At 39.9% G+C, this 23237-nt stretch overlaps 2 protein-coding genes across 7 annotated transcripts; one reads left to right on the top strand and one right to left on the bottom strand.

Annotated features, from left to right (window-relative positions):
• Positions 1–6161: 6161 nt before the first annotated feature.
• Positions 6162–14068, top strand: LOC115693451 (cellulose synthase A catalytic subunit 3 [UDP-forming]-like). Of its 4 annotated transcripts, none has more exons than XM_056313003.1 (16): positions 6162–6225; positions 6351–6450; positions 6774–6976; positions 7357–7552; positions 7893–8104; positions 8194–8308; positions 8487–8685; positions 8910–9176; positions 9302–9647; positions 9737–9874; positions 10319–10444; positions 10562–10774; positions 10999–11263; positions 11575–11777; positions 12128–12478; positions 13161–14068. In XM_056313003.1, the coding sequence occupies exons 3-16, from the start codon at positions 6953–6955 to the stop codon at positions 13743–13745; spliced, it is 3240 nt and encodes a 1079-aa protein (XP_056168978.1). In that variant the 5' UTR covers positions 6162–6225; positions 6351–6450; positions 6774–6952; the 3' UTR covers positions 13746–14068. The 4 variants fall into 4 exon arrangements, with proteins under 4 accessions (XP_056168978.1, XP_056168979.1, XP_030476303.1 ...); XM_056313004.1 differs by having other exon boundaries at positions 6762–6976; XM_030620443.2 differs by lacking the exon at positions 6162–6225 and having other exon boundaries at positions 6273–6450.
• Positions 14069–14861: 793 nt separating this feature from the next.
• Positions 14862–23036, bottom strand: LOC115693452 (protein DETOXIFICATION 43). Of its 3 annotated transcripts, none has more exons than XM_030620445.2 (14): positions 22945–23036; positions 21150–21339; positions 20776–20897; positions 19672–19950; positions 19235–19428; positions 18276–18411; positions 17319–17415; positions 17137–17237; positions 16662–16825; positions 16149–16220; positions 15774–15890; positions 15594–15689; positions 15385–15506; positions 14862–15097 (listed from the first exon to the last, which is right to left on the bottom strand). In XM_030620445.2, the coding sequence occupies exons 2-14, from the start codon at positions 21260–21262 to the stop codon at positions 15034–15036; spliced, it is 1677 nt and encodes a 558-aa protein (XP_030476305.1). In that variant the 5' UTR covers positions 21263–21339; positions 22945–23036; the 3' UTR covers positions 14862–15033. The 3 variants fall into 3 exon arrangements, with proteins under 3 accessions (XP_030476305.1, XP_056169316.1, XP_056169315.1); XM_056313341.1 differs by lacking the exon at positions 22945–23036 and adding an exon at positions 22803–22930; XM_056313340.1 differs by lacking the exon at positions 22945–23036 and adding an exon at positions 22166–22567.
• Between the last annotated feature and the right edge of the window lie 201 nt (positions 23037–23237).

Raw genomic sequence — 23237 nt, 5'->3', positions numbered from 1 at the left:
AATCGCTTGTATATGCTAAAAGGAATATTTCAGTTCTGGATGGTTGAAGGCACATCCATCAGAGCTCACTTAGATGAGTTTAATAAACTCATGATGAACTTGAAAAATGTTAATGAGGTCTTGCCTGATGAGAAACATGGTATGATGTTGTTGGCGTCCTTATCGAATTCTTTTGAGCTCTTTATGGATTCACTACTATAAAGACACACTACGATTACCTTGGAAGAGGTAAAGTCTGCCTTATTTTCTAAGGAGTGACAAAAAGAAGTTATGAGAAGATAACTTATTGCAAATATAGCGCATGGCTTGGTCATCTGAGGTAGAAACGAACGAAGAGAGTTTGGAGATAGCAGATGAAAGTGCCGTTTTAAATCGAGGTCTAACATTAGCAACCATTGAAGTTATCACTGCAATGAGGTAGGGTACTACAGGAGAGATTGTCCGAATATAAGGACAAAGGAGTTAGGATGAAGTCTGCAGGCAATGTAATATTATTACCATGGAAGGTAATAGTTCTACTGATGCTAATGTTGCGTTAACAATCACCACGATTTTATTAGGTGATGATTGGGTTATTGACTTTGGATGTTCTTATCATGTGACTTATCATAAACACTGGTTTACTACCTATTAGTGCATGGAGGGTAGTAAGGTGCTCATGGGAAATGATTCTCCTTATGAAGTGATACGGATCGGAAAAGTTCAGATTAAGATGCACGTTGGAATGGTGAGAACGTTAACTAACATAAGGGATGTATCGTGGCTGAGAAAGAATTTTATCTCGTTGAGTGCTCTTGACAGGTTCGAATACCGAATCTCTGCTGAAGGTGGAGCTTTAAAGGTTTATCGAGGTGTGCTTACTGTGATGCGGGGGAAGATAGATTGCGGGTTCTTTCTCCTCCGGGAATGACAATGATTGACTCATATGCTAGATTCTTTGATGCTTCTAGTCATGAGACTCTGACACATGGGTGAGAGGGAGATGATTATTTTGAGTCGGAGGGGTCTATTAGGAGATCATCGAATTGAGAAGCTGAATTTTTGTGAATATTACAACATGGGTAGTTAGCGAAGAGTGAAATTTAGTACGATAGTTCACTCGACCTTGAAGATTGTAGGTTGCATATACTCAAACTCATGAGGACCCTCTCAAGTTCCATATAAGGGTGGTGCCAGGTATATGTTGTCCTTTGTTGATGGCCTATCGAGGAAAGTCTGGATATGTCTTCTAAATCACAAGAGCAAGGTGCTTGGTCAGTTTAAGTCATGGAAGGCGATGATCGAAAAACAGATAGGACACCTGAGAAATGATAAATGAATGTAATTATGTTTTAAGGAGCTTGGCCAGTCTTGCATAGAGAAAGGCAAAATAAAACATCGCATTGTTGCTAACACACCACAGTTAAACAGAGTTGCAGAACTGATGAACATAATTATATTAGATAGACCTCACTCTTTACTTTTCAATGCTAAATTAGATGAAGATTTATGGGTTGAATTAGTGAATAACGCTTATTTGTTAGTGTATAGATCAACATCACCAACAATTGATTTACAATTCCAAACGAAACATGGTCAGGTAAATATGTTGATTACGTCGAGAGTGTTTAGTTGCCCTGCTTATGCTCGTGTAAGTGATGGTGCGCTGGAGTTGGGGGGTCAGGAAGTGCATATTCCTAGACTATGCATATATGATGAAGAAATACAGACTATAGTGCACTAAAGAAGATTCACCTGGTTTTATGTTCAGTAAAGATGATACATTTAACGAATCTACTCTTTTTCAAAATAGGAGCTAGAGATCAATTGTGGAGAAAGATCTATCGGTGTTCAAAAACGGGTGGAGCTTCAAGGAGAACCGAGAGATGTTCAAAGTGTGCAAGATGTAACAGCATCTGCAAAGTCGCTAGATTCCATAGTACTAACAATTGCTTTGCGATCACAGTAGATGAAATTTTGAGGGGGTCAGTGAAGGTAGATGAGATAGAGCCACAATTATTGAAATAGATAATTTGGATATAGTAAAGACAACTTCAGATATGGAGATGCAAAGAGAAACTATTGAAATGTTGTAAGTGACTAAAAAAAGTTACATTAGGAAAGCGTCGAGGCGTTTCAACACTTAGTTTAGAAGTTCAATAAGTCCCCCGCTTGCTGCATATTATAAGTTGTCTAGTCTGTCATTGTGTACTTGGATGGAGATGAAGCACTTGTCCCATACTTCACATGTTAGTACTATTGATCTAAGTTATGCCATGGATAGTACTAGGTTTGATCATTTACGTGCAGTCAAGATAATGTATATGGTTAATACAGGTATACATTATTATGCTGAAAAGTGGATCCTCCTAGTTCTGTTAGGAATGAAGGACGTTGGGGTATGTTTCAGAGGATGTAGTTCACGTAGTATGGCGGTAATTGGATATATGAATCCGGGTCATGTAGGGAACTTGAAAGATGGCATATTTCTAAGCAGTTATGTCTTTGCTTCTATTAGTGGTGCTGTGTTTTGAAAAATGTCATTGAGAGACATGGTGACTATAAAAGGAGTTGAAGAGGTGGTGTGATCTAATGACTTGATTAGTGATGTTGGCATGTGACATCCGGTTGATGTGGTGTTCGGTAGAAATTAGAGATATCACTAGAGAATTGAGTTCATTGGTGGCCGAAATTTCTATCACATATAGCATGTCAGGAGAGGATGTGACCATGAAGAAGTTTCTTGTGGCAAAGAATCTTGCGACATGTGGACGGAGTTCATTCCTTTGAACAAGTTCAAGCTTAGCATGGGCTTGATAAATGTTTATGATGGTTGAGCGCCTGTGGAGGCGTTGGAAGAGCCAAGATGGATAAAGAGCATTGTGACTTGGCTCAGACATCAAGTCAAGGTGGAGATTGTTGAGAACATATCTCGAGTTTAAGCTATTAATGAGGAAAGTCCACTTTTGTTGCCGTTATCTTTGGTGCATGAAGAAATGGGAAATAAACTACCCATTGCAGCCAATTGAAATCATTAGAGATTGACACGAAAGGAAATAAACTTCCCATAGCAAGTCAGGAGAGGATGTGACCATGAAGAAGTTTCTTGTGGCAAAGAATCTTGCCACATGTGGATGGAGTTCATTCCTTTGAACACGTTCAAGAACGTTTGTGATGGTTGAGCGCCTGTCGAGGCATTGGAAGAGCCAAGATGGATAAAGAGCATTGTGACTTGGCTCAAACGTTGAGTCAAGATGGAGATTGTTGAGAACATGTATCGAGTTTAAGCTATTAATGAGGTAAGTCCACTTTTGTTGCCGTTATCTTTGGTGCATGAAGAAATAGGAAATAAACTTCCCATTGCAGCCGATTGAAATCATTATGGTTTGACACGAGAGGGTAGTAGTTTCCTTCTTTTCTTTTGGTTCGGCCAAATTTTCTGCAGACTTGGGGGCTCACTTTCTTGACTTAAATATTATATTTAGTTTTTGGAAGAGTGGCGAGCAGCACGAGTCAGAGAACAGAAAAACTCAGTGAGTTGTGTGTGTGTGGCCGAATAGTAGGGGGCTCTTGTTCTGATCGTGAATAGGAGCGGGAAACACACGCACCTGTGCTTAGAGAGTTCACATCCAATTGAGGCGTTTTCTTCGTGGAGACGTGAGTATTCAAGGCGTAATGTAATTCTTGTGATCTATTTTCGAGAGCAATTACGCAAGACTAAACACCGCGGGTGGGTTTGGCTGTAATTTAGGTGTGGAATATACTCAAGCATATGAATGCTTACAACTCTGTAATTCTCTGGTTGATTAATAAATTATTTGCTGATAGATCATCTCCCCATGGAATAGGTACCGATATTCGGACCCAACCACGTATATATCCGGTGTTCTTTATTGTTCTTCATTTATTTTTCTGGTGATTTTCACATTGGTTTAATTGCAAGATCCGTTAGAATTTTTCCGCATTATATCACAACACTATCTACCAAGTACACATCTATACAACGTGGAACTTAATTGTCTGCACAACCGTGTGTAGCTAAAGAAACCAATTCGATATGATAGTACTTTTCGATGGGTTCTTGCAAGTGTCTGCACGTTCTCTCTCAACTCTGTACTTTTGAGCAAAATGAAGAAAAATTGGTTCTTGGCTTGACGCATCGGAATGATCTGCAAAGGAAAGACTCTGTTTTCAATGCATAGCCTCGCCAGGCCTTCTTTCCATTACATTTGCAGAGCTAGGAATGATCGAATTTGTAAGTCCTGCCACCTTTCTAGTTTCTAGACATTGATTGCGATGTGAGCGTCGAGCGATGGCGAACAAAATTTAGATTAGAAAGTCACGACATCCTCACTTAAGGGGGGCAAAAATGGGTAAATTACACGCGAATATTTCATATATCATAGCATAACTAAGCCTAATACCCTAAAAAATCCTAAATTTTAGCAATAATCTCAATTCTATCATAATTTTTTTTGTCTTGTAAAAACCCCCAAATTTAGGTCATATCTCAATTCTATCCTAAACTTTTTTGGTCTCATAAAAACCCTCAAATTTTCCAATCCTAATTCTACTTTAAACTTCTTTTAGCTTTAGGTCAAGTTCCAATTTTACCTTAATTTTTTTTGCATCATAAAAAATCATCAACTTTTACGGTCAAGTTCCTATTGTGCCTCCATCCAAAATCGCCCTTAGTAATCTTACGTGGCATTTCCATGTAATTTATCTAGTTTTTTTTTGCCAAATTTCAAATCCAAGAAGACATTTTTTGGACATGAATTCATTCCAAACGCCTTCTTGGATATGAAATTTGGGTAAAAATTAGAGCAATTAGGGTTGTGTTTCTTCAATTATTCTTACTCTTAATATAGCCTTCCTTTCATCTTGCTTGGAAATCTTTGATTTTGTGCTCGGTTTCCAATTTATCGTGCTCGGTAGTGTTCTATCTTTTGCGGTCGGAGAGCTTCCGCTTAGGAGAGATTTTGAACGGAGCATTAATGAGGGAAAATTTGTAACTCAAAGTCAAAATTGGTGATTTTTTATGAGACTACAAAAATTTTAGAGTAAAATTAAGACAAGACCTAAATTTTGGGACTTTTTATGGGACAAAAAAATTTAGGATCGAATTGAGGCATTTTTTTTAAGGGTATTAGGCCAGGGTGTGCCTATGTAAACCGGGGTATTCCTTGTTGATCTTGTGAAAACAGGGGCTAGTATTCAAGAGAACTCCACCCGCAAACAGTTTTTGTATCAGGAGAGACAGGTCTACTTGATGTCTCTGTCCCACATGCGCGAGAACATTTGAATTCGTGAGTTTCGAATTGGAAAACAGTTTCTCACCCAGAAGAGGTGCATCTGGTTATGTTAATGTGATCATGACCAATATACAGGACGAGGCATCCCTGAGTGCGGACAATGCACAGACAGATGCATCTGCTTCTGCGTGAATTCTGCAATAACATGTGCTCCATCAGAATCACCACCCCCAACATGCTCTAATCTAACAGCCAGCCAACGGTAGCCTGACGACCCTTCTCTCAAGACTCGCCCATATTCATAATCGGCAGAACCCAGTCGCATACGTTGGAGTCTAAGACTGAACATGAGCAGACCCTTTTGGGTTGTGATAACGATGATGGGATGGGACCACCCAAGGAAGAAGGGAATCCCTCAGAGAGAGCCTGGTATCCACCTGGCAATGGCGTGAAAACGAAATGGACGATGGTAACCTCGACCTCTACAGAGAGGGAGCACCATGAACCACCGATTCATTCTTCACGCGCATCCTTCAGATTACTAAATACTTCATCATCGGGATTCCTTCAGACCACCACCACCCACCACCACCACCACCACTACTACAAGAGTGATGAATACTGAACGGAAAGCTTCGAACAGTGGGAAGAGTCCAGCTCTGGCCAGCTGAGACTGAGAGACGCAGGACGTTGGGAGTGGTACAGGCAACATTAGGAGGAGGAGGAAGAAGAAGAGAGTCAAGAAGTAGTAGGGTTACCATTCAATGGGCCGAGCCCAAGTGAATCAATCCGATTCACGTTTCGTTTGGGCCGGGCTGTACTGATTGGGCCGACATTCGAAGCGGGAAGAAGTCCATGGATGAACTCCCCGAGAAGACAAAACAAAAAAAGTGTCGGCTTGAACTTTAGTAACATCTCGGTTGCAGGAGTATGTCTGATCTCCGACAGTTTGCTCCCTCCCTCTCTTTCTCTCTCTCGACTGCTGACGCTGGTGAGTGTCGGTGGTGTTGAGGTTGCGCTGTCGCTTTCGTTTCCTTTGTGTCGTCGTCATTCGTGCAATTATCCACATCTTCTTCTCTTTGTTGAATTCAAGTGCACGCTTCATGTCATTTCCAGCTATCGAGAGTGGCTTTGGAACGGGAGGGAGAGACATCAGTCGCTCGCTTTGATCGCCATTGTCGCTGTCCCTCGCTCCCTTTCCCTCTTTGATTTCAAGGTGAGATTCGCGTCCCCTGTTCCTTCCTTGTTGAATTTGGAGATGGGTCTGTGCAAATTGATTCTATCCTTCTGGCAAAGCAATTTTCGCACCACTCCTTCGCTTCGGTACATGTGCGTTTGTTGGCGAGCGAAACAGAGGAAACGTGTTTTCCTTCCCTTCCTCGAGCATCGGTCGATGGATGAAAAAGCTTCCTCGTTTTGTTTTTTTTTTTTTTTTTTGCACTTTGTGTGGTAGTTGTGACTAGATAGTTTTTTGCTTACTGGAGGAGTCCAAGTTATTCCATGAACTATGTTCCCACTAGTTCATAGTCTTTGGAACAGGCTTTTGCAGAAATATAGAAGCTGCTTTTGGAAGTGGAAGGGCTCAGATAAAACAGATTCCACTTGCCTTTTAGCACGTTCGAAGGCGCATGTAAGCCTCTAAGTATGCACAGATCTTGTCGTCGCTGAGTCAGTTTTGTGGTTTTCTCTCGACATCTCGGCAAAAAGGTGCTCCAGCGATGGAATCCGAAGCTGAAGCTGGGGTGAGACTTCCTTTCCACTTAACAACTTCTTTTTGGTAATTACCATCAGTGTGTCAACCTATCTCTAGTTATTGCAGGTTTTTTCTAAGATGAGTAGAACTGCAGCAATCTATTTATCTCACAGAGTGTCAAGCTGCATCATTAGTTGCTCCAGATCCAGAAATATTAATCGGATACTTGCCGAATTGCATCTTTCAATTAATCTGACTACTTGAGTCATCTTGGGGCGTCCCCTGTTTGCTTCTGCTACACTGATCTATAACACGCTGACAGCATTATCATTTGAGTTGGTGATCTTACTCGGGTTGCAGATATTATGGTAGGAGGGTGGGTGCAAAAGAGATTGACTCATTGGTGCGAATTTTGTTGCTTTTGCACAGGGAAAGCCCTTGAAAAATCTGGGCAGCCAAGTCTGCCAGATATGTGGTGAGAAGGTCGGCAAAACTTTCGATGGGGAGCCCTTCATTGCTTGTGATGTCTGTGCATTTCCTGTCTGTCGGCCTTGCTACGAATATGAGAGGAAGGATGGAAATCAGTCGTGCCCTCAATGCAAGACCAGATACAAGAGGCACAAAGGTATATAGAAGCAAAATAACTTCAGTGCTACTTTTAAAGTTGACTGCTTTTCCTTTTTTCCAATATTGTTGCAATGTGCTTTTATTTGCATTTAGATTGGTATTTAAAGCTTCCATGTTTGGAATTCTTCCTATAATTTATAACTGCCCATATGTCTATCTTAAAGTCAGACCCCAGAGCTTCACGGGGGACTGTCCATGTGTGTCATTTCCACAATGTTTATTGGAATCCCTAGTTCCAAGTGCCAACCCGAACAGTCCTGGGGTTTCAATTTGTCAATTCTACTTCTTATGAAATTACCTTAGTTCGACATACCTTATTACACGCTTCTTGCTTGCAGGAAGTCCTGCCATTATTGGTGACCATGAAGAGGATGGAGATGCTGGCGATGAATACAAGTACTCTTCTGAAGATCAAACTGAAAAGGAGAAAATTGCAGAACGCATGTTGAGCTGGCATATGACATATGGACGAGGGGAAAATGTTGCTTCGGCCAACTATGATGGAGAGGTTTCTCATAACCATATTCCTCTGCTTACTAGTACACAAGAGGTACTCTAAAAGAACTTTTGGAAAGCTACTTTTCTCTACTGGTTGACTGTGTCACTGAACTTGCAGATGTGCCGTTCTAAAATTCTCAGGTTTCTGGAGAGTTATCTGCTGCTTCTCCTGAACGACTTTCTATGGCATCTCCTGCAGTTGGTGGAGGGAATCGCGTTCGTCCACTTTCTTATGCATCTGATGTTACTCAATCACGTATCTCTCTCTCTCTCTCTCTCTCTCTCTCTCTCTCTCTCTCTCTCTCTCTCTCTCTCTCTCCCGCGTGCGTGGTGCCCCATTTAAGGTCATATTTAAGCTTCTAATTGATTATGTCTCTACTATCTGGGTTAGGCATGCCCTCATGGATATTGATAAAGATTTCTCGTCTTCACAGCTAACATAAGAGTTGTGGATCCAGCGAGGGAATTTGGTTCACCTGGAATTGGCAATGTTGCTTGGAAGGAGAGAGTTGATGGCTGGAAGATGAAACAGGAGAAGAATGTTGGACCAATGAGCACTGGCCAGGCAACCTCTGAGCGGGGAGCTGGAGATATAGATGCTAGCACTGATGTGCTTGTTGATGACTCTTTATTGTGAGTTATTACCTTATAGGTTCCTGAGCTCTGTCAATCTTCCTTTTCTTTTCCTGGGGATAAACCCTGCTCTAAGTAATGGGTTATCTCCATAATGGCAGCGAATTACATTTATTTTCTCAGCATTTGTTTTTCTATTGGCCAAAATGTAGCTCATTAATGAAACAGGAGAGTTTGCTATAAAGATGCTATTTCTTCATTCTTGTATTCTTTTCTCTGCTCAGGAATGATGAAGCTAGGCAGCCTCTTTCAAGGAAGGTCTCTATTCCATCCTCCAGAATAAATCCATACAGGATGGTCATTATGCTGCGGCTGGTTATTCTCTCCATTTTCTTGCACTACCGTATAACAAATCCTGTGCCTAATGCATTTGCACTTTGGTTAATATCTGTGATATGTGAGGTATGGTTTGCAATATCATGGATATTGGATCAGTTCCCCAAATGGTTTCCTGTAAATCGCGAGACATATCTTGACAGGCTTGCCCTCAGGTAGGTCAACTTGTAAGTCATAAGTTGGGTTGATTTTGTCTGGTTAGACCTGTGAGACAGATATCAGTTCTCTTTTCTAGTAATTGCAATGTTCATGACAGTGATTGTGTTTTCATCTGGAACAGATATGACAGAGAAGGAGAACCATCACAATTGGCAGCTGTTGATATATTTGTCAGTACTGTTGACCCGCTGAAAGAACCTCCTCTTGTTACAGCCAACACCGTGCTATCCATTCTTGCAGTTGACTACCCAATTGACAAGGTCTCTTGCTACGTATCTGATGATGGAGCTGCCATGTTGACATTTGAAGCACTCTCTGAAACTGCAGAGTTTGCTAGGAAATGGGTTCCGTTCTGCAAGAAGTATGACATTGAGCCACGGGCTCCAGAATGGTACTTCACCCAAAAAATTGATTATTTGAAGGATAAAGTTCAACCATCATTTGTCAAATATCGCAGAGCTATGAAGGCAAGCCCCCATCTTCTTTCATTTACTTGGTTCTCTTGTTTTCTCTTCAGAATTGTGTTTTTTATGCTGTTCTCTTTGCATGTCTGTAGAGAGAATATGAAGAATTCAAAGTCCGCATCAATGGGCTTGTTGCTAAAGCACAGAAAGTTCCTGAAGAAGGATGGATTATGCAGGATGGCACCCCATGGCCAGGAAACAACACCAGAGATCATCCAGGAATGATCCAGGTGAATTAACTATTCATCATTCGTCATAAATTCTCTAGGAGGGAAGTTCTAACAAGGGCTGTTAGTTACTTAGGTTGCACAGCCATGTGAAGCATGGTGGGTGTACTCATCTGTGCCTTTCTCTTTGCTGCATAGCCTTGTATCATTCATATCACTTTTGTATGTCTTTGACAAGGTTACTGAGAGTCTGTCTTTTCACCTATCATTGATAGAAATGACACTTTTCTATACGTCTTTGGTTTAGTTTTCTTTAAGCATGGTTTTGCATTAAAATTTGCAGGCTATAAGTTTGTTAAGATTGTCCATTGTGCCTTTTGTCTCAATGGAAGTATTATATCCTGTTTTATATCCATTTGATATGAGTATGATATGTTGGGCTGTCAGTTTCGCATTTAGTGTTTGTACTCCTTAAAAATGTAATAATCTTTTGTTTGTTGATTGCAGGTGTTCCTTGGGCAAAGTGGAGGGCTTGATGCTGAGGGTAATGAGCTGCCACGATTGGTTTATGTTTCTCGTGAGAAGCGTCCTGGCTTCCAACATCATAAGAAAGCTGGTGCTATGAATGCTCTGGTGAGTTCGATAAATATCATCAGATATCAACTTAATGTTTTGTGCAAGTCTTATTCTGCAAAGTTAATAATCAAAATTTGGGTTTGGGCGTACTCAGCTGATATGGATCCCTTGCAGGTCCGTGTATCTGCCGTGCTTACTAATGGACCTTTCATGTTGAATCTTGACTGTGATCACTACATAAACAACAGTAAGGCCTTGAGAGAAGCAATGTGTTTTCTTATGGATCCTAACCTCGGCAAACATGTTTGCTACGTTCAGTTTCCCCAGAGATTTGATGGTATTGATAGGAATGACCGATACGCAAACCGGAACACCGTGTTCTTCGATGTAAGTTGTGTATTACATCATGGATTGATGTACTGCTAGTCCTTATTTTAGATTTATGGAGGCACTTAATTTGTTCATAGAGGAGTGCTTAGTAAAGCATGTATTTGTTTTTTTTTTTTTTCGGTTGAAAGGATGCCTTTGTTTGTGGAGCAAAGTTTGCAAGTATTTCACGGAATGAAAGGTTTTAATCATATAATTTTGTTAAATTTTTATGTGTTCTCCAGATAAACTTGAGAGGTTTAGATGGTATCCAAGGTCCTGTTTACGTGGGAACTGGGTGCGTCTTTAATAGAACAGCTTTATATGGTTATGAACCTCCTCTAAAACCAAAACATAAGAAGCCAGGAGTGCTGTCCTCACTATGTGGGGGATCGAGAAAGAATAGTTCAAAGTCGAGTAAAAAGAGCTCAGACAGGAAGAGATCTGGGAACCATGGGGATACTACTGTCCCTGTTTTCAGCTTGGAGGATATAGAAGAGGGGGTTGAAGGTAATCTTACTGTACTTGTTTCCAGAAGTACTCACAAGATGTCCAATTGAAACTTGATTTGGACCTGTCAATTGCAGCCATCATGTTCAGTTGCTCATCTTTGAATTAGAATCTTATTGTTTTATTGCATGTGTTCAACATTGGGTTCTATCTGGGGTCCTTTAAAATGACAATGTCATCGAGTTCTATTATTTACTGTTAATCTGCGAGTTTTGCGTGTCGTTTCTGCTTGCTGTTATCATGCCTCTCAAATAGTAGCATTGGGCTTGCCTTCTTGGTTTGATCCTGAAGCGCGAATTTTCTCCTGTAAGGTGCTGGATTTGATGATGAGAAATCTTTATTGATGTCCCAAATGAGCCTTGAGAAGAGGTTTGGTCAGTCTGCTGTTTTTGTAGCCTCAACTCTCATGGAAAATGGCGGCGTTCCTCAATCTGCAACGCCAGAAACCCTTCTTAAAGAGGCTATTCATGTTATCAGCTGTGGGTATGAGGATAAAACAGAATGGGGCAGTGAGGTAAGCATATGAATTTCGAGGCTTTCTAACTTTGTTGTAGGCCAACATATTGTTCTATGCCAACTTTGTTTATTTTGCTTTAAGATACTAATGTGTCTTCAAGATCAGTCGCTAAAAGGCTTAATTAATAATAAAAAATGACATGTAGTTTTTGAGTAAGGCACTTACAAAATTATAGCCTGAGGATTGGTTTATCGTGGGTAGTGTTATATTTCACTGAATCCTGAACATCTTAGAATTTGTGTCTGCGTATTCATGTGGTATTAAGGTATTTATCCTCTCATGCTCTTTTGCATATATTGACGTCTTTGTGCTAAATTATAACAGTGTGAATTGGCTATCTTTTGTAGATTGGATGGATCTATGGTTCTGTTACAGAAGATATTCTGACGGGATTCAAAATGCATGCCCGTGGTTGGCGGTCGATCTATTGCATGCCAAAACGCGCTGCCTTTAAGGGTTCTGCCCCTATTAATCTTTCAGATCGACTGAACCAAGTGCTTCGATGGGCCCTAGGTTCTGTGGAAATTCTTTTTAGTCGGCACTGCCCCATATGGTATGGCTATGGTGGTAGGTTGAAGTGGCTTGAGAGATTTGCATATGTTAACACAACAATTTATCCAGTCACCGCCATCCCTCTCTTGATGTACTGTACCTTGCCAGCTGTCTGTCTACTTACAAACAAGTTTATTATTCCACAGGTTTGTTATATGCTCCTAAAATTTATGCACGTTTATTGGATAGAAATAATCTTTCATTGCAATATCATGTTTCTTTGTGCTTCTGGTGATTTATTCGAAACAGTCCATTGGCTTATCCCTGTAGGGGAACTCGTTTAGAATGTGGTCTTCTTTTCCCTCTTTTCATTTGTTTGTGCTCGTTAGTAACAATAAAAAGTGAACAGCATTATGTGTGAGTTTGTTCTCTATTTGGAGATTTTGGGATGCATCTCCTTGCGAACATGAAGCATGCATTTTCTGCAGAAGGATATGAATGAAACTGCAGTATGTCTTCAATTGAGTATATATCTCCAAACGGCCAGACATGGAAAGTGTGGGCAAAACAAACAATGGACAGTCTTTCTCAACTTTGCGATCTTAGTCCACCAACCAAACAGAACTTAATTGTGTAGGAAAATAAACAGGAAAAAATTTGGGATCCCTTGTTTCCTTGATAAAGTTAATAAAAATTGAGTATGCCCTATATGCTTAAGTTGTTTTTGCTAAAAATACAGAAGAGGCTCCTGGCATCAAGTTATTTCAAAAACTTCCATTCTTATCATGCCTACTACGCTGCATTTGTAGGATATACCGAGTTGATTCGATTTGTATGCTGTACTGCAGTTTTAGGATATACTGAGTAGCTGTGGTTTTTCTTGTGCAGATAAGTAATATTGCAAGTATATGGTTCATCTCTCTTTTCCTTTCAATTTTTGCTACTGGAATACTGGAAATGAGGTGGAGTGGTGTTGGAATTGATGAGTGGTGGAGAAATGAGCAGTTTTGGGTCATTGGTGGTGTTTCGTCCCATCTCTTTGCTGTTTTCCAAGGTCTACTCAAAGTGCTTGCTGGAATAGACACCAACTTTACTGTCACCTCCAAAGCATCAGATGAAGAAGGGGATTTCACCGAGCTCTACATGTTCAAATGGACAACTCTGCTCATTCCACCCACAACGCTCCTCATCATTAACTTGGTGGGGGTTGTTGCGGGGATTTCCTATGCTATCAACAGCGGATATCAGTCGTGGGGGCCTCTATTTGGTAAGCTGTTCTTTGCTTTTTGGGTGATCATCCATCTCTATCCCTTCCTCAAAGGTCTCATGGGACGCCAGAACCGCACTCCCACTATCGTTGTTGTCTGGTCAATCCTTCTTGCTTCCATTTTCTCTTTGTTGTGGGTGAGGATTGATCCATTTACAACGAGAGTCACTGGGCCAGATGTTGAACAATGTGGAATCAACTGCTGATGAGATGCAGAAAGTCCAATCGGAGTTTCGGTCACCTTAGACCACACTATCCTGAAACTTGCCGAGTTCTGTAGTTACCAGTACCTACTTGTCCAGTATGTTGCTTTTCTCTGTGATATACGTGTATAGAAGGTTATAAAGAATGTCTGGTTCGGTTGATAGAGGAGAGATGTGCCGTTGGATGTAAGCTTGATTCTTTGCTTCCTTTCAAGTAACGAGAGTAGCTACTTGTCCACTGGACAATGTCCAGTATGTTGCTTTTCTCTGTGATATACGTGTATAGAAGATTATAAAGATATGAACTCGCTCTACTTTTGTACCAAGTTCATAAGCACTTCATTCAGCAAAAAGAATGTTCACAAGCAATTCAATATCTTTAATATTCGAATACTCGTATTTATACCTTCTTTGTTCTCTCAATTAGGTCACACTAATGCAGTGACTTGAAAAGATTTTTGCGCAAAAATCATGAATTAAAAACTATAATGAAGCAATCTAATTACAACAATCAACTGTTATTCTGATTTCCAAATATGCAAAAGTGAAAATCTTTGCTACTCCATAGGAATTTAAAGCGCCCATCTTCCATTCAATATCTAAGCATGCATCTTTTATCGTTTTCGACATTTACTAACCCTCCAATTAGGGAGAGCAATAAATTGAGACCACAATCAACTGAGAATACTGTATGCTTGGAGGTATAAAAGCCAGTCACACGCCCTCAAGAAATGGAGGAATGTTTCCAAGGTAAATCTGGGATATGGGCAGTGTCGCTAGCCGTTATGTTGATAATTGGCGTTCTGCTATCTTAAACTTGAAGGAAAGCTAAAGGAGATTCGCTTCAATGAGGCATTGTCAAGGGCCTCAAATGTGCAAACATCTTCGGTAGAGAGGGCATGAATTGTAACGGACCAACAAAGTGGTCCATGGAAACACAGCCAGGTTATTAACAGGAACTAAGTTTTAGTGCTTGATATCTGTTCCTGGAGAGGAACTTCTCTTCTGGTATTACAACCTTCTACGATAGGTGCATCCACGAAGATGCGTGCACCAACAACACAGAGAGAGAGAGAGAGAGAGAGAGAGAGAGAAAGAGAGAGAGAGAGAGAGAGAGAAAGAGAGAGAGAGAGAGAGAGTCTTAGTCTTATATACCCTCTGACATACATGTACAGCAGCATTTGAACAGATTTATTGAGCAGGTCAACCATGATATACGCATGAAACATATATGAGACAGATATGAAAAACTAGTAACAAGAGGTATGCTGCCAGATTACATATGCTAGAATTATGAAGCCTGCGGTGTACGTTGACCCCTAAGAAACCTCCAAGGACCAGTTCCAGTTCCCATCCTGCAGATGCAATAACCACTTCAGTCAATTTTAGGAATGATGGTGGTGAACATTGTTCAAGAAATGAAGGAAGGGTAAATGAGCAGAGAGGAGGAAGAGAAGCCCAATTTATGGGTGACACTATGGTCATTTCGAAAAATTAAAGATAAAATTGGCCTGATTGAACAAGACCAAGAAGTCAACTTGCCAGTCAATCAGATTTTGTCAGGCCTTTCGACTATAATACTTGAGTTGGAGATCACATTAAGTCAGATTCTTGCACATGACTCAGTTAAGGCTAAAATTACCTCCAGACACCAGCAAATGTACGAAGACCCATATAAATTGTTAAAGCAACCCAGATTCCTACAAAGCCGTTGCTCCTAGAGAGAAGGAACAAGGAAGCAATGCTAACAATAGACACCAGAACCTGGAAGATAAGAAAAGAGAGCAATAATATTAGAAAGGAATCTCGGCTAAACCAAAGTCATGACATAATAAAGTTTTCAGCACTTGCCATGGAGTATGCAGAGTAAGCAAAATCCGAAGCTCCAAAATTAACACCATCAAAAACAAAAGCTAACGAGTTGATTGGCTGGGTAGCTGCAATAAACTGATTGGCATAGGAAGGAACATTAAGTTTGTATGTACAACATTCTTAATTAGAATAGCACGCTGCTGATTAGCGGGGACGTACCGGAAGGCCAACAAAAATTATTTGTTGAACATTGACATCTTTTGTAAATACACCCGATCCAAATCGCAGACCAACCCCCACAAGAACAGCAAGCACAAGGCCTAGGACAAAACCCATCTGCAGAACAAAAAATTTCTTATCAGTTTAGGTGCTCACACACGCAGAGGATGCTGTTATCCACGCGACAAATCATTCCTTGATAGTTATTTAAAGTATTTAACATGAATGACTCAGGGACAGCCAGACTGCTTCTCTCGTATTGACATACACGTCAAACGAAAGTGTCAGAATCCCATGTTGATGATACCGTAAGAGAAAACCAAAGAAAGAAGTAGATCACTTCCAACAATCTGATGTTCAATGTAACCGGCGTACCTGTAATACCCTGGATGCAGCAGCTGTTGCCTTGCCATAATCTTTCTCAGCAAATGCACTGGCTAATATTGCCTACAATTTGTTAGAAAAGGAAATTATCTATCATATATCAGTCAAAAAACATAAGCACTGATTAGATAAATCCGAATGGAAAATTCCCCATTGACATCAGCAACATTATAAACATTCCTTGTAGACCAACGCATGACCAAAGGAAAATGGATCTAGAGTATACTCTAATTACCCCTATTTTCCAGTTCATGTTTGTAGGTTCTGCTGAGGTTTGACTGGGTTTTTATGAAGTGAAAATATGGGCTATTCTTTCAAGAGATTAGACCAGAAGTTGATGAACATTCAATTCTAGAAAAGTACGTTTTATCTAGAATTGGCAAATGCCAACTTTTGTGCTGCCTCTGTATACTCTTTGATACGAGGTTTCAATCTTTTGTGACAGGTATATAACTGTACAAAAACTCACTGCCTCAAGTTTAAGAAAGAAAAAGAAGCATTTACCTGTCCAGCAACAGCCAAACCATCAGCCAGGAGTGATGATGTCATCCACACCTGAAGACATATCTGGAATGCAGCCATGGGTGTTGAACCGAGCCTTGCCGCCAATGATGCGGCTAATGTAACACAGAATGTAACAGCTATCACTCTAGCCAACAATAGAACACCTACAGGCACCAGCGAGCAGAAAGTAAACATAAACCGATATGGATAAAAGGTACAAGTAGATATTTCAGATTAATCTAGAACTACAGAGGAAGCAAAATCCAGGTTAATGTTCCAGGTTTTAATGGCATAAACACTACATTTGCAGAATGGTCAGCATGTCTTGCAAAGTTTGTTACTGGAAGTGCATTACCGATACCATTTTTCCACATCTCAACTTTTTGTCGGGTGGACAAACAGTCTGAACTGAAACTTCTTGATTTGGAAAACGTAATCACAAGCAATATATCGATGTTAGAAATCAACCACCTACCATTTTTCAAGAATCGACGAAATTGCAACTCTTTGATGCTGGGAGGTAAGAGATCAACTTGTTTCATAAGCCTCAACAAGAGAATCAGTGATATCAAGTACCTGAAAGGATCACTTGCCATAATGCATCAATCCAAATGGTCCAAACAAGTAGAGAAGTAAAAGGTGGAAAATTTTACTCACTGAGAAAGAACATGTGCTATGGCTGCACCACTAACTCCCAAGTGGCAGGCAAAGATAAGTATGGGATCCAAAATGATATTTGCAGCATCTCCTAAAACTGTTTTGAACCAATAAACAATGAAATCAAGTGGAAGGTCTATGAATCTCAAGAAATAAATTTCTTTTTCTTCCTTGATACATTGACAAGGGAGTTAATCCCACTCCACAAAATCAAGAAGCGCGGTTTACAGATGCAAACTGTATGTAGATGCAGTTATTGCAATTCATCAGGAATAACAAGTATCATCTTCCTCTCAAGGCAATCAGAGGCAACAATTTAGATTGAAGCACTTACAGAATTTACTATTTCAAGGATTTTACCAAGACCTTAAGTCAACGCAATGTCTTTTTAAAAGATATAAAATTTGCTTCTTTCGTTTGATTCGTAACCATTAACCAAAGCTGTACACAAAAGATATTAGATAGTGAGACTTTCTAACAATTATTGGCTTTGCTGTCCATGTCCTTCAATTAACTAGTTGTGGCTCTTCTCGTGAATGCCAAACTTATTTAAGCACTTGAGGAGCAAAACTATGACTGAGAGACAGGCTAGACAGCTATGATGCTTCTGTAAACCAAGTAATAAAGAAGTCATTAAGAATCAGTCTTAGGTGAGTGGTTGGAGGGTCATACGGCTTGAAAGACATCCATCTCACCCAACACCCTTTGGCCGCTTTGCATGCTTTACTAATGTCTGTTCTAGCATGCAATTACATCTGGAAGTCATCTTCCAGGCTTTCTAATGTGCTTCTGTACCTTAACAGAAATATTCGTGGTCTCAACCATAAAAAGAACATAAATTTAGAACATTTTACCCAGAACCTATGCAGTCATGCCACTCCAAAGGAATAGCATTGCAAAAAAAAAAAAAAAAACAAAAACAAGAAGAACAAGAAGAATAGAGAACATCTTTCTGACCTGTGGCATAAAGAGGAGTTTTAGTATCCTTAAATCCTCGAAAGACCCCTTGCATGGCCAAAGAGAGAAGAACTGCTGGAGCACCAAGTGATCTTAATGTCAGGTACTTTTGTGCGGGAGCCATCATGGGAGAATTCTGGAAGAAAGGTACAATAAGAGACTATTTACATATGCAGGAGATATATTTGCTAGTGCTAGATAGAAGTTCTTTAGACCGACAAAGAGAATCGCCTTATTGTCGAACATGTGAAGATGATGAATCTCATGTAAGTTATTCAAAATTATCATTTGTATTGGACATGCAATGTGATCTTACAAACAACAGCAATGATCTTGAATCAGCGAACTCTAGTCAGGTGATGCCCAAAGCAATATTTAGACCAGACTCAAATTTTCTTAAGTTGAGCAATGAGACAACATGGACAAACAGGACAGAAATATCAATTTTAACTCATTTTTTGTGCATTTGTTGATGTTAGTAAACAAAAATAAGTGAAAGAAAGATGCAATTCCACCAACAATTTTCTAATTGAGTGCTTTCAGTGTAGAGATAGTATTTCACTTCAAGTTTCATGCTATGAGGAACTTGTAAAAAACCCAAAGCCGATAACCTTTTCTTCATCCTCTTAGCTACAAGTTTGTGAGAATTGGCTTCAGCTTTGCCTTTTTGAAATCACGAAACCAGTTAAGAAAGGGGACGAGCTGAAAATGAAAATCTCCAAACCCGGATTCATCTCAAAGACACAAGTAACTAAGACAGCTCCTTTACTAGGAAGGAGCATTTTGTTATCTCATGATTAATGTCACCAATATAAATCTTAAAGATTGATAGTCTTTATTAAAAAAGAAATGTCAGGCATTCATATGATCAAGCAATCGAATTGACCGGAATTATGCACATAGCACAGCAGTTAGCAAAATGCTATTATTGTTCATTTTTAGACTGCAAAGGAACTTACAGATTTGACACCCATGATATTCAGGAGAGTTTTTGCTCCCAATACAAGGAACAAAGTTTGCAAAAGACCGAGAATACCACCAATAACTAATGCTGTTGAAGCAGAAGGAATATTTCTCCTCTCCTTGCACGATTTGAATGTGTCCGCATTGCTGTCAGTGCCAGATGGAGAGTTACAAGTACTTGGGATCATATCTGGCGACCAACAACGAAATTTTCAATAAATATATTGCAAAATAGTAACTAACAAACTTTTGAAAGCAGTGTGATGGATGAATCCGCTCATATATGACTTAAGGCAATGCCAACTGACCACGACTCAAACAGAACAGAATCTACACTTTCACTTGACATCTAGAGCCTAACTGATGTGAAGTTTGATTTTCCCCTAAAAATATGAGAGAGAGAGAGAGAGAGAGAGAGAGAGAGAGAGAGTACCATTATCTTGCATAAGCTCTTTATTTTCAATCTTTGTTGCTGAACCTTTTTCAAGGTTCTCAAGCGCAACATCGTCTGCAATCACTTCTTTCATTTCACTGTTTTTGATAGAACCTTTTTCTGGTTTCTCGCTTGTTGCGGATTCATTATTAACTCTTCCAACAGTTTCCTCCTCGGCAACAAAAGATGTTGTTATACTGACCAGGGGAAATATAGTAATCCGTGAAGCTTGATTAAAAATAGCGATTGAAACTCCAACAGCAGCAATTTCCACCGGACCTACGTACAACATGGTCTCAGCATGAAATCCATGTTAATCAGAAAAGCAATTCATTCATAATATAAAAAAATCAATTCGCAATGAGCTGTCTTTTTTGTAGGTTTACAATGTTTCCCTCCTTAACTACCTGCCAGAAAAATCACAATTTACCTTCTGGGAAATATCACAAGCATCCAGCATAGTATACAAACTGGTGAAAAAACATTCCTGAGCAAGTGCTACGAATGACTAGTAAGAATGTCGCATGTAACCAACAAGCAATTCGGCCAGTAAGTAAGTACTAAATTATAACAGACCCATCCTATGAAACATGTCGAAGTCCTTTACCCTATAGTGAATTTGGAAAAATGTTCATAAGCGATATAAAAAATCATTGGAATGCATATCCATACTCATGTTCATCAATAACCTTTTTCCGGTCTGAATCAGAAAAGAGCGGATCCATTCGATCTCATGTAGTCCTATCGGTAGTGCAAAATAGGATCACATAATGCAATGATAGGAGTAAAGGCAGCTAGCTTTTGCTTTACTGGAATAAATTTAAGGATTCATCAACGAAATTTATCTTTCTTTTGTAAACAAATCTAATCGAGACCAACAAACTGTTGCTGGTGTGGTTTATGCATCTTTTTGATATATTGCAATACATTAAGCAACACACTATTTCAATATACAAAAATGCAAAAGTGGTTTTTGGTGCATGGTCTGTTATGTATCACAAGTGATTGTCACAATCATTCATTTATTGAGAAAAGAAAAGGACTATCTGTGATGGAATCCTACAGATTTGCTTCAACCGTGAAGATAGAGTTCAATAATCAGACCTAAGCGGCCAATAAATGCAGTGTCAATTAGGGAAGCAACAGGATCGGCAGCTAAAGCCAAGGCTGCGGGAAATGCAATCCTTAGTATCTCTAAGCCAAGCGCATCCATCTTGAAAACAAGCCTGAAATTAAATTTGCTATGAGCATTAGTTTTCCAAATGAAACAGATAATGCTTTTCCACTATCCATATTTGCTATAGCATGTGCTCCATAAAAAGAATAGGCTGCAGCTCGAAGGAGCAAAAGGAGATGATCATATAGTAAGCAAGATATGTATTTGGTAATGATGATGAACGTCAGAACTGCCTCCAAAGGTTCAACACCAGAAGTGAATTGTTGGAACCAAAAGAATGTGGAGAGGCATCATACTGTACCTTATATCTCTGAAGAAAACAATGAAGGGCATGTTCCACTTGCTCTTAGATAAATGCTGAGCACTGTCTTCTGGCATCTTTTCCAGTGAATTCAAGTCACTTGGCCCAGACATATTACAGTAAATGCAAAATGAGAAGCAATTTGTCCTTGGCCGGTCCTAAAGCAGGGGACCTAACAGCCTTTTGGCAACTGCAGAAAATCAATTATCATCAAGTTTTCACCAACATTGCTCTGCATCATATGCAAAGTTCATGATGACCATGCTACAGCCATCGGATCAATATGAAGATTGACGAAGCATACGAAGTATGGAAGTTTTCTAAGAAAAAATAGTCCAACTAGATGGAGCAAAGGATAGTAAGTTAAACAGCAATGGCTGAGGAACCACCATAGAACTTTAGAGTCACATGTAGAAGAAAATAAACAGCACTTGATACCAACCTCTCTGGTAGGATATTGCAGTGGAATGTGTAATGAAGGAAGAAACAAGAAGAGCTGGATAGCATGCACAATGGAATCAAAGGCAATAAAACTTGAGCCTTATTTATTAGAGTGTAAACATCCTCACTCCTCCAAAATGATGGCGGATGAAAGGAAATATATTTATTCTATCTTCAAGATGCCTTTAAGTATTGCCAACCCTCGTATGGAAACATCCAGTGCATCTAGAATTCTAGTTCCGTTCGGCTGAAAAAGGCACCAAAAAAGAAGTACATAAAAAGCTGCTTTCATGGATGTGACCAATGAAACAATTGCCACATACTGGGTGTTGCATATAATGTGGCTATCAAACTTATATATTGTAAAGGCTTGCATAAAGCATGCATCAAAATTCGGGCACGGTGATTGACCGTATTCAGTGTCTATACAACTAGCTGCGCCTTTAAGTTGCAACTGAGATTTAACAACTCGGGATGATGTAGACCAAAATATAGCATTGGAAGAACAATGATTAATTGAGTAATGAAATACCATGTGAACACATTTGCATGTCAACGTGTCCAAATGAACATACTAGGGGGAGTAGCTGAGACGGCGGATGTCGGGGCCTAAGACTTGTGTTACTAAGACAGGACATGGGACCTTCCCTAGTTCCAACTTCCCCTGATAACAACCTAACATGCAGAGAGACTGAGACAGGGACAGACAGAGATGCTTCCATCGGAAACAGAGCTCCTCCATAACATGCCCAAGATAACTGCTCTGGTCATCCTCGTGCCCATTGCTCAAGCTAATCGGAGGGGAAATTATGTTGGGTCTCGTAAACAAATGCGGCAAAAGAAACTAGACATCTGGAGGACCTCACTGCTCAGTCCCTCCTCTGTACAAACAACAGAAAAAAAAATAAAGCAAAGAAATCCAAATGCACCAACATCATTCTCCTTGGCTTCATACAATACCAACACCATACACACCCATTAGACACGATTCAATTGAGCATTGCCGTCTCCTTCGAGTTATTATAAACACTCAGATTAATTAACCGTCCCTTGTCTTTGTTTCATATATGAACTAAGTGCAACATCGGATCTCACAGCTCAGTGCAAAGAGTGCACATGTACAAACAACATGCAAAATAAACAGGATGAACTAAAGGTACGAAGTGGAGGATCTGGGTTAGGATTAATCCTCTCAGAAGCAGAGAATGCAACCTTGGAAGCTTAGAAAAATGAAATGTGCATCTGCCATGTACTTGAAGTTAGTGAAGCGAGCTAATCATTTTGAAGAAAACACACTCTTCACTTGACATATGCAAGTGAACCAAAAAAAAAAAAAAAAAGAGAACCCGCAAACCTTTTTGATTATCTTTCTTGAGTGTGTGTGAGATGTTGAGAGAACATAAGGTTCTTTCCACCGACTCCTTTCGGGCTCACATGCAGAAACCCTTTGCCTGCTCTTCCCCTTTTAAAGTGTGTCCATCATCCTCACTGCTTGAAACAAATTATAAATTATAATAGGGAAAATGACACAAACAGTCCCTGAAGTTTGACTCAATATGCAATTTGATCCCCGAACTTTTAATTTGTTTAATGTGGTCCCTGAACTTTAACTCAATGTTCAATGTGGTCCATGAACTTTCAATTTGT

The sequence above is a fragment of the Syzygium oleosum genome, unplaced genomic scaffold (assembly GCF_021117445.2).
Source record: "Syzygium oleosum isolate NSW1041296 unplaced genomic scaffold, Sole_v2.1 Sole_v2.07, whole genome shotgun sequence".
In the NCBI taxonomy this organism is placed as follows: domain Eukaryota; kingdom Viridiplantae; phylum Streptophyta; class Magnoliopsida; order Myrtales; family Myrtaceae; genus Syzygium; species Syzygium oleosum.
Note: the sequence above shows the minus strand (reverse complement) of the source record. Positions and strands in the feature narration are given on the sequence as shown.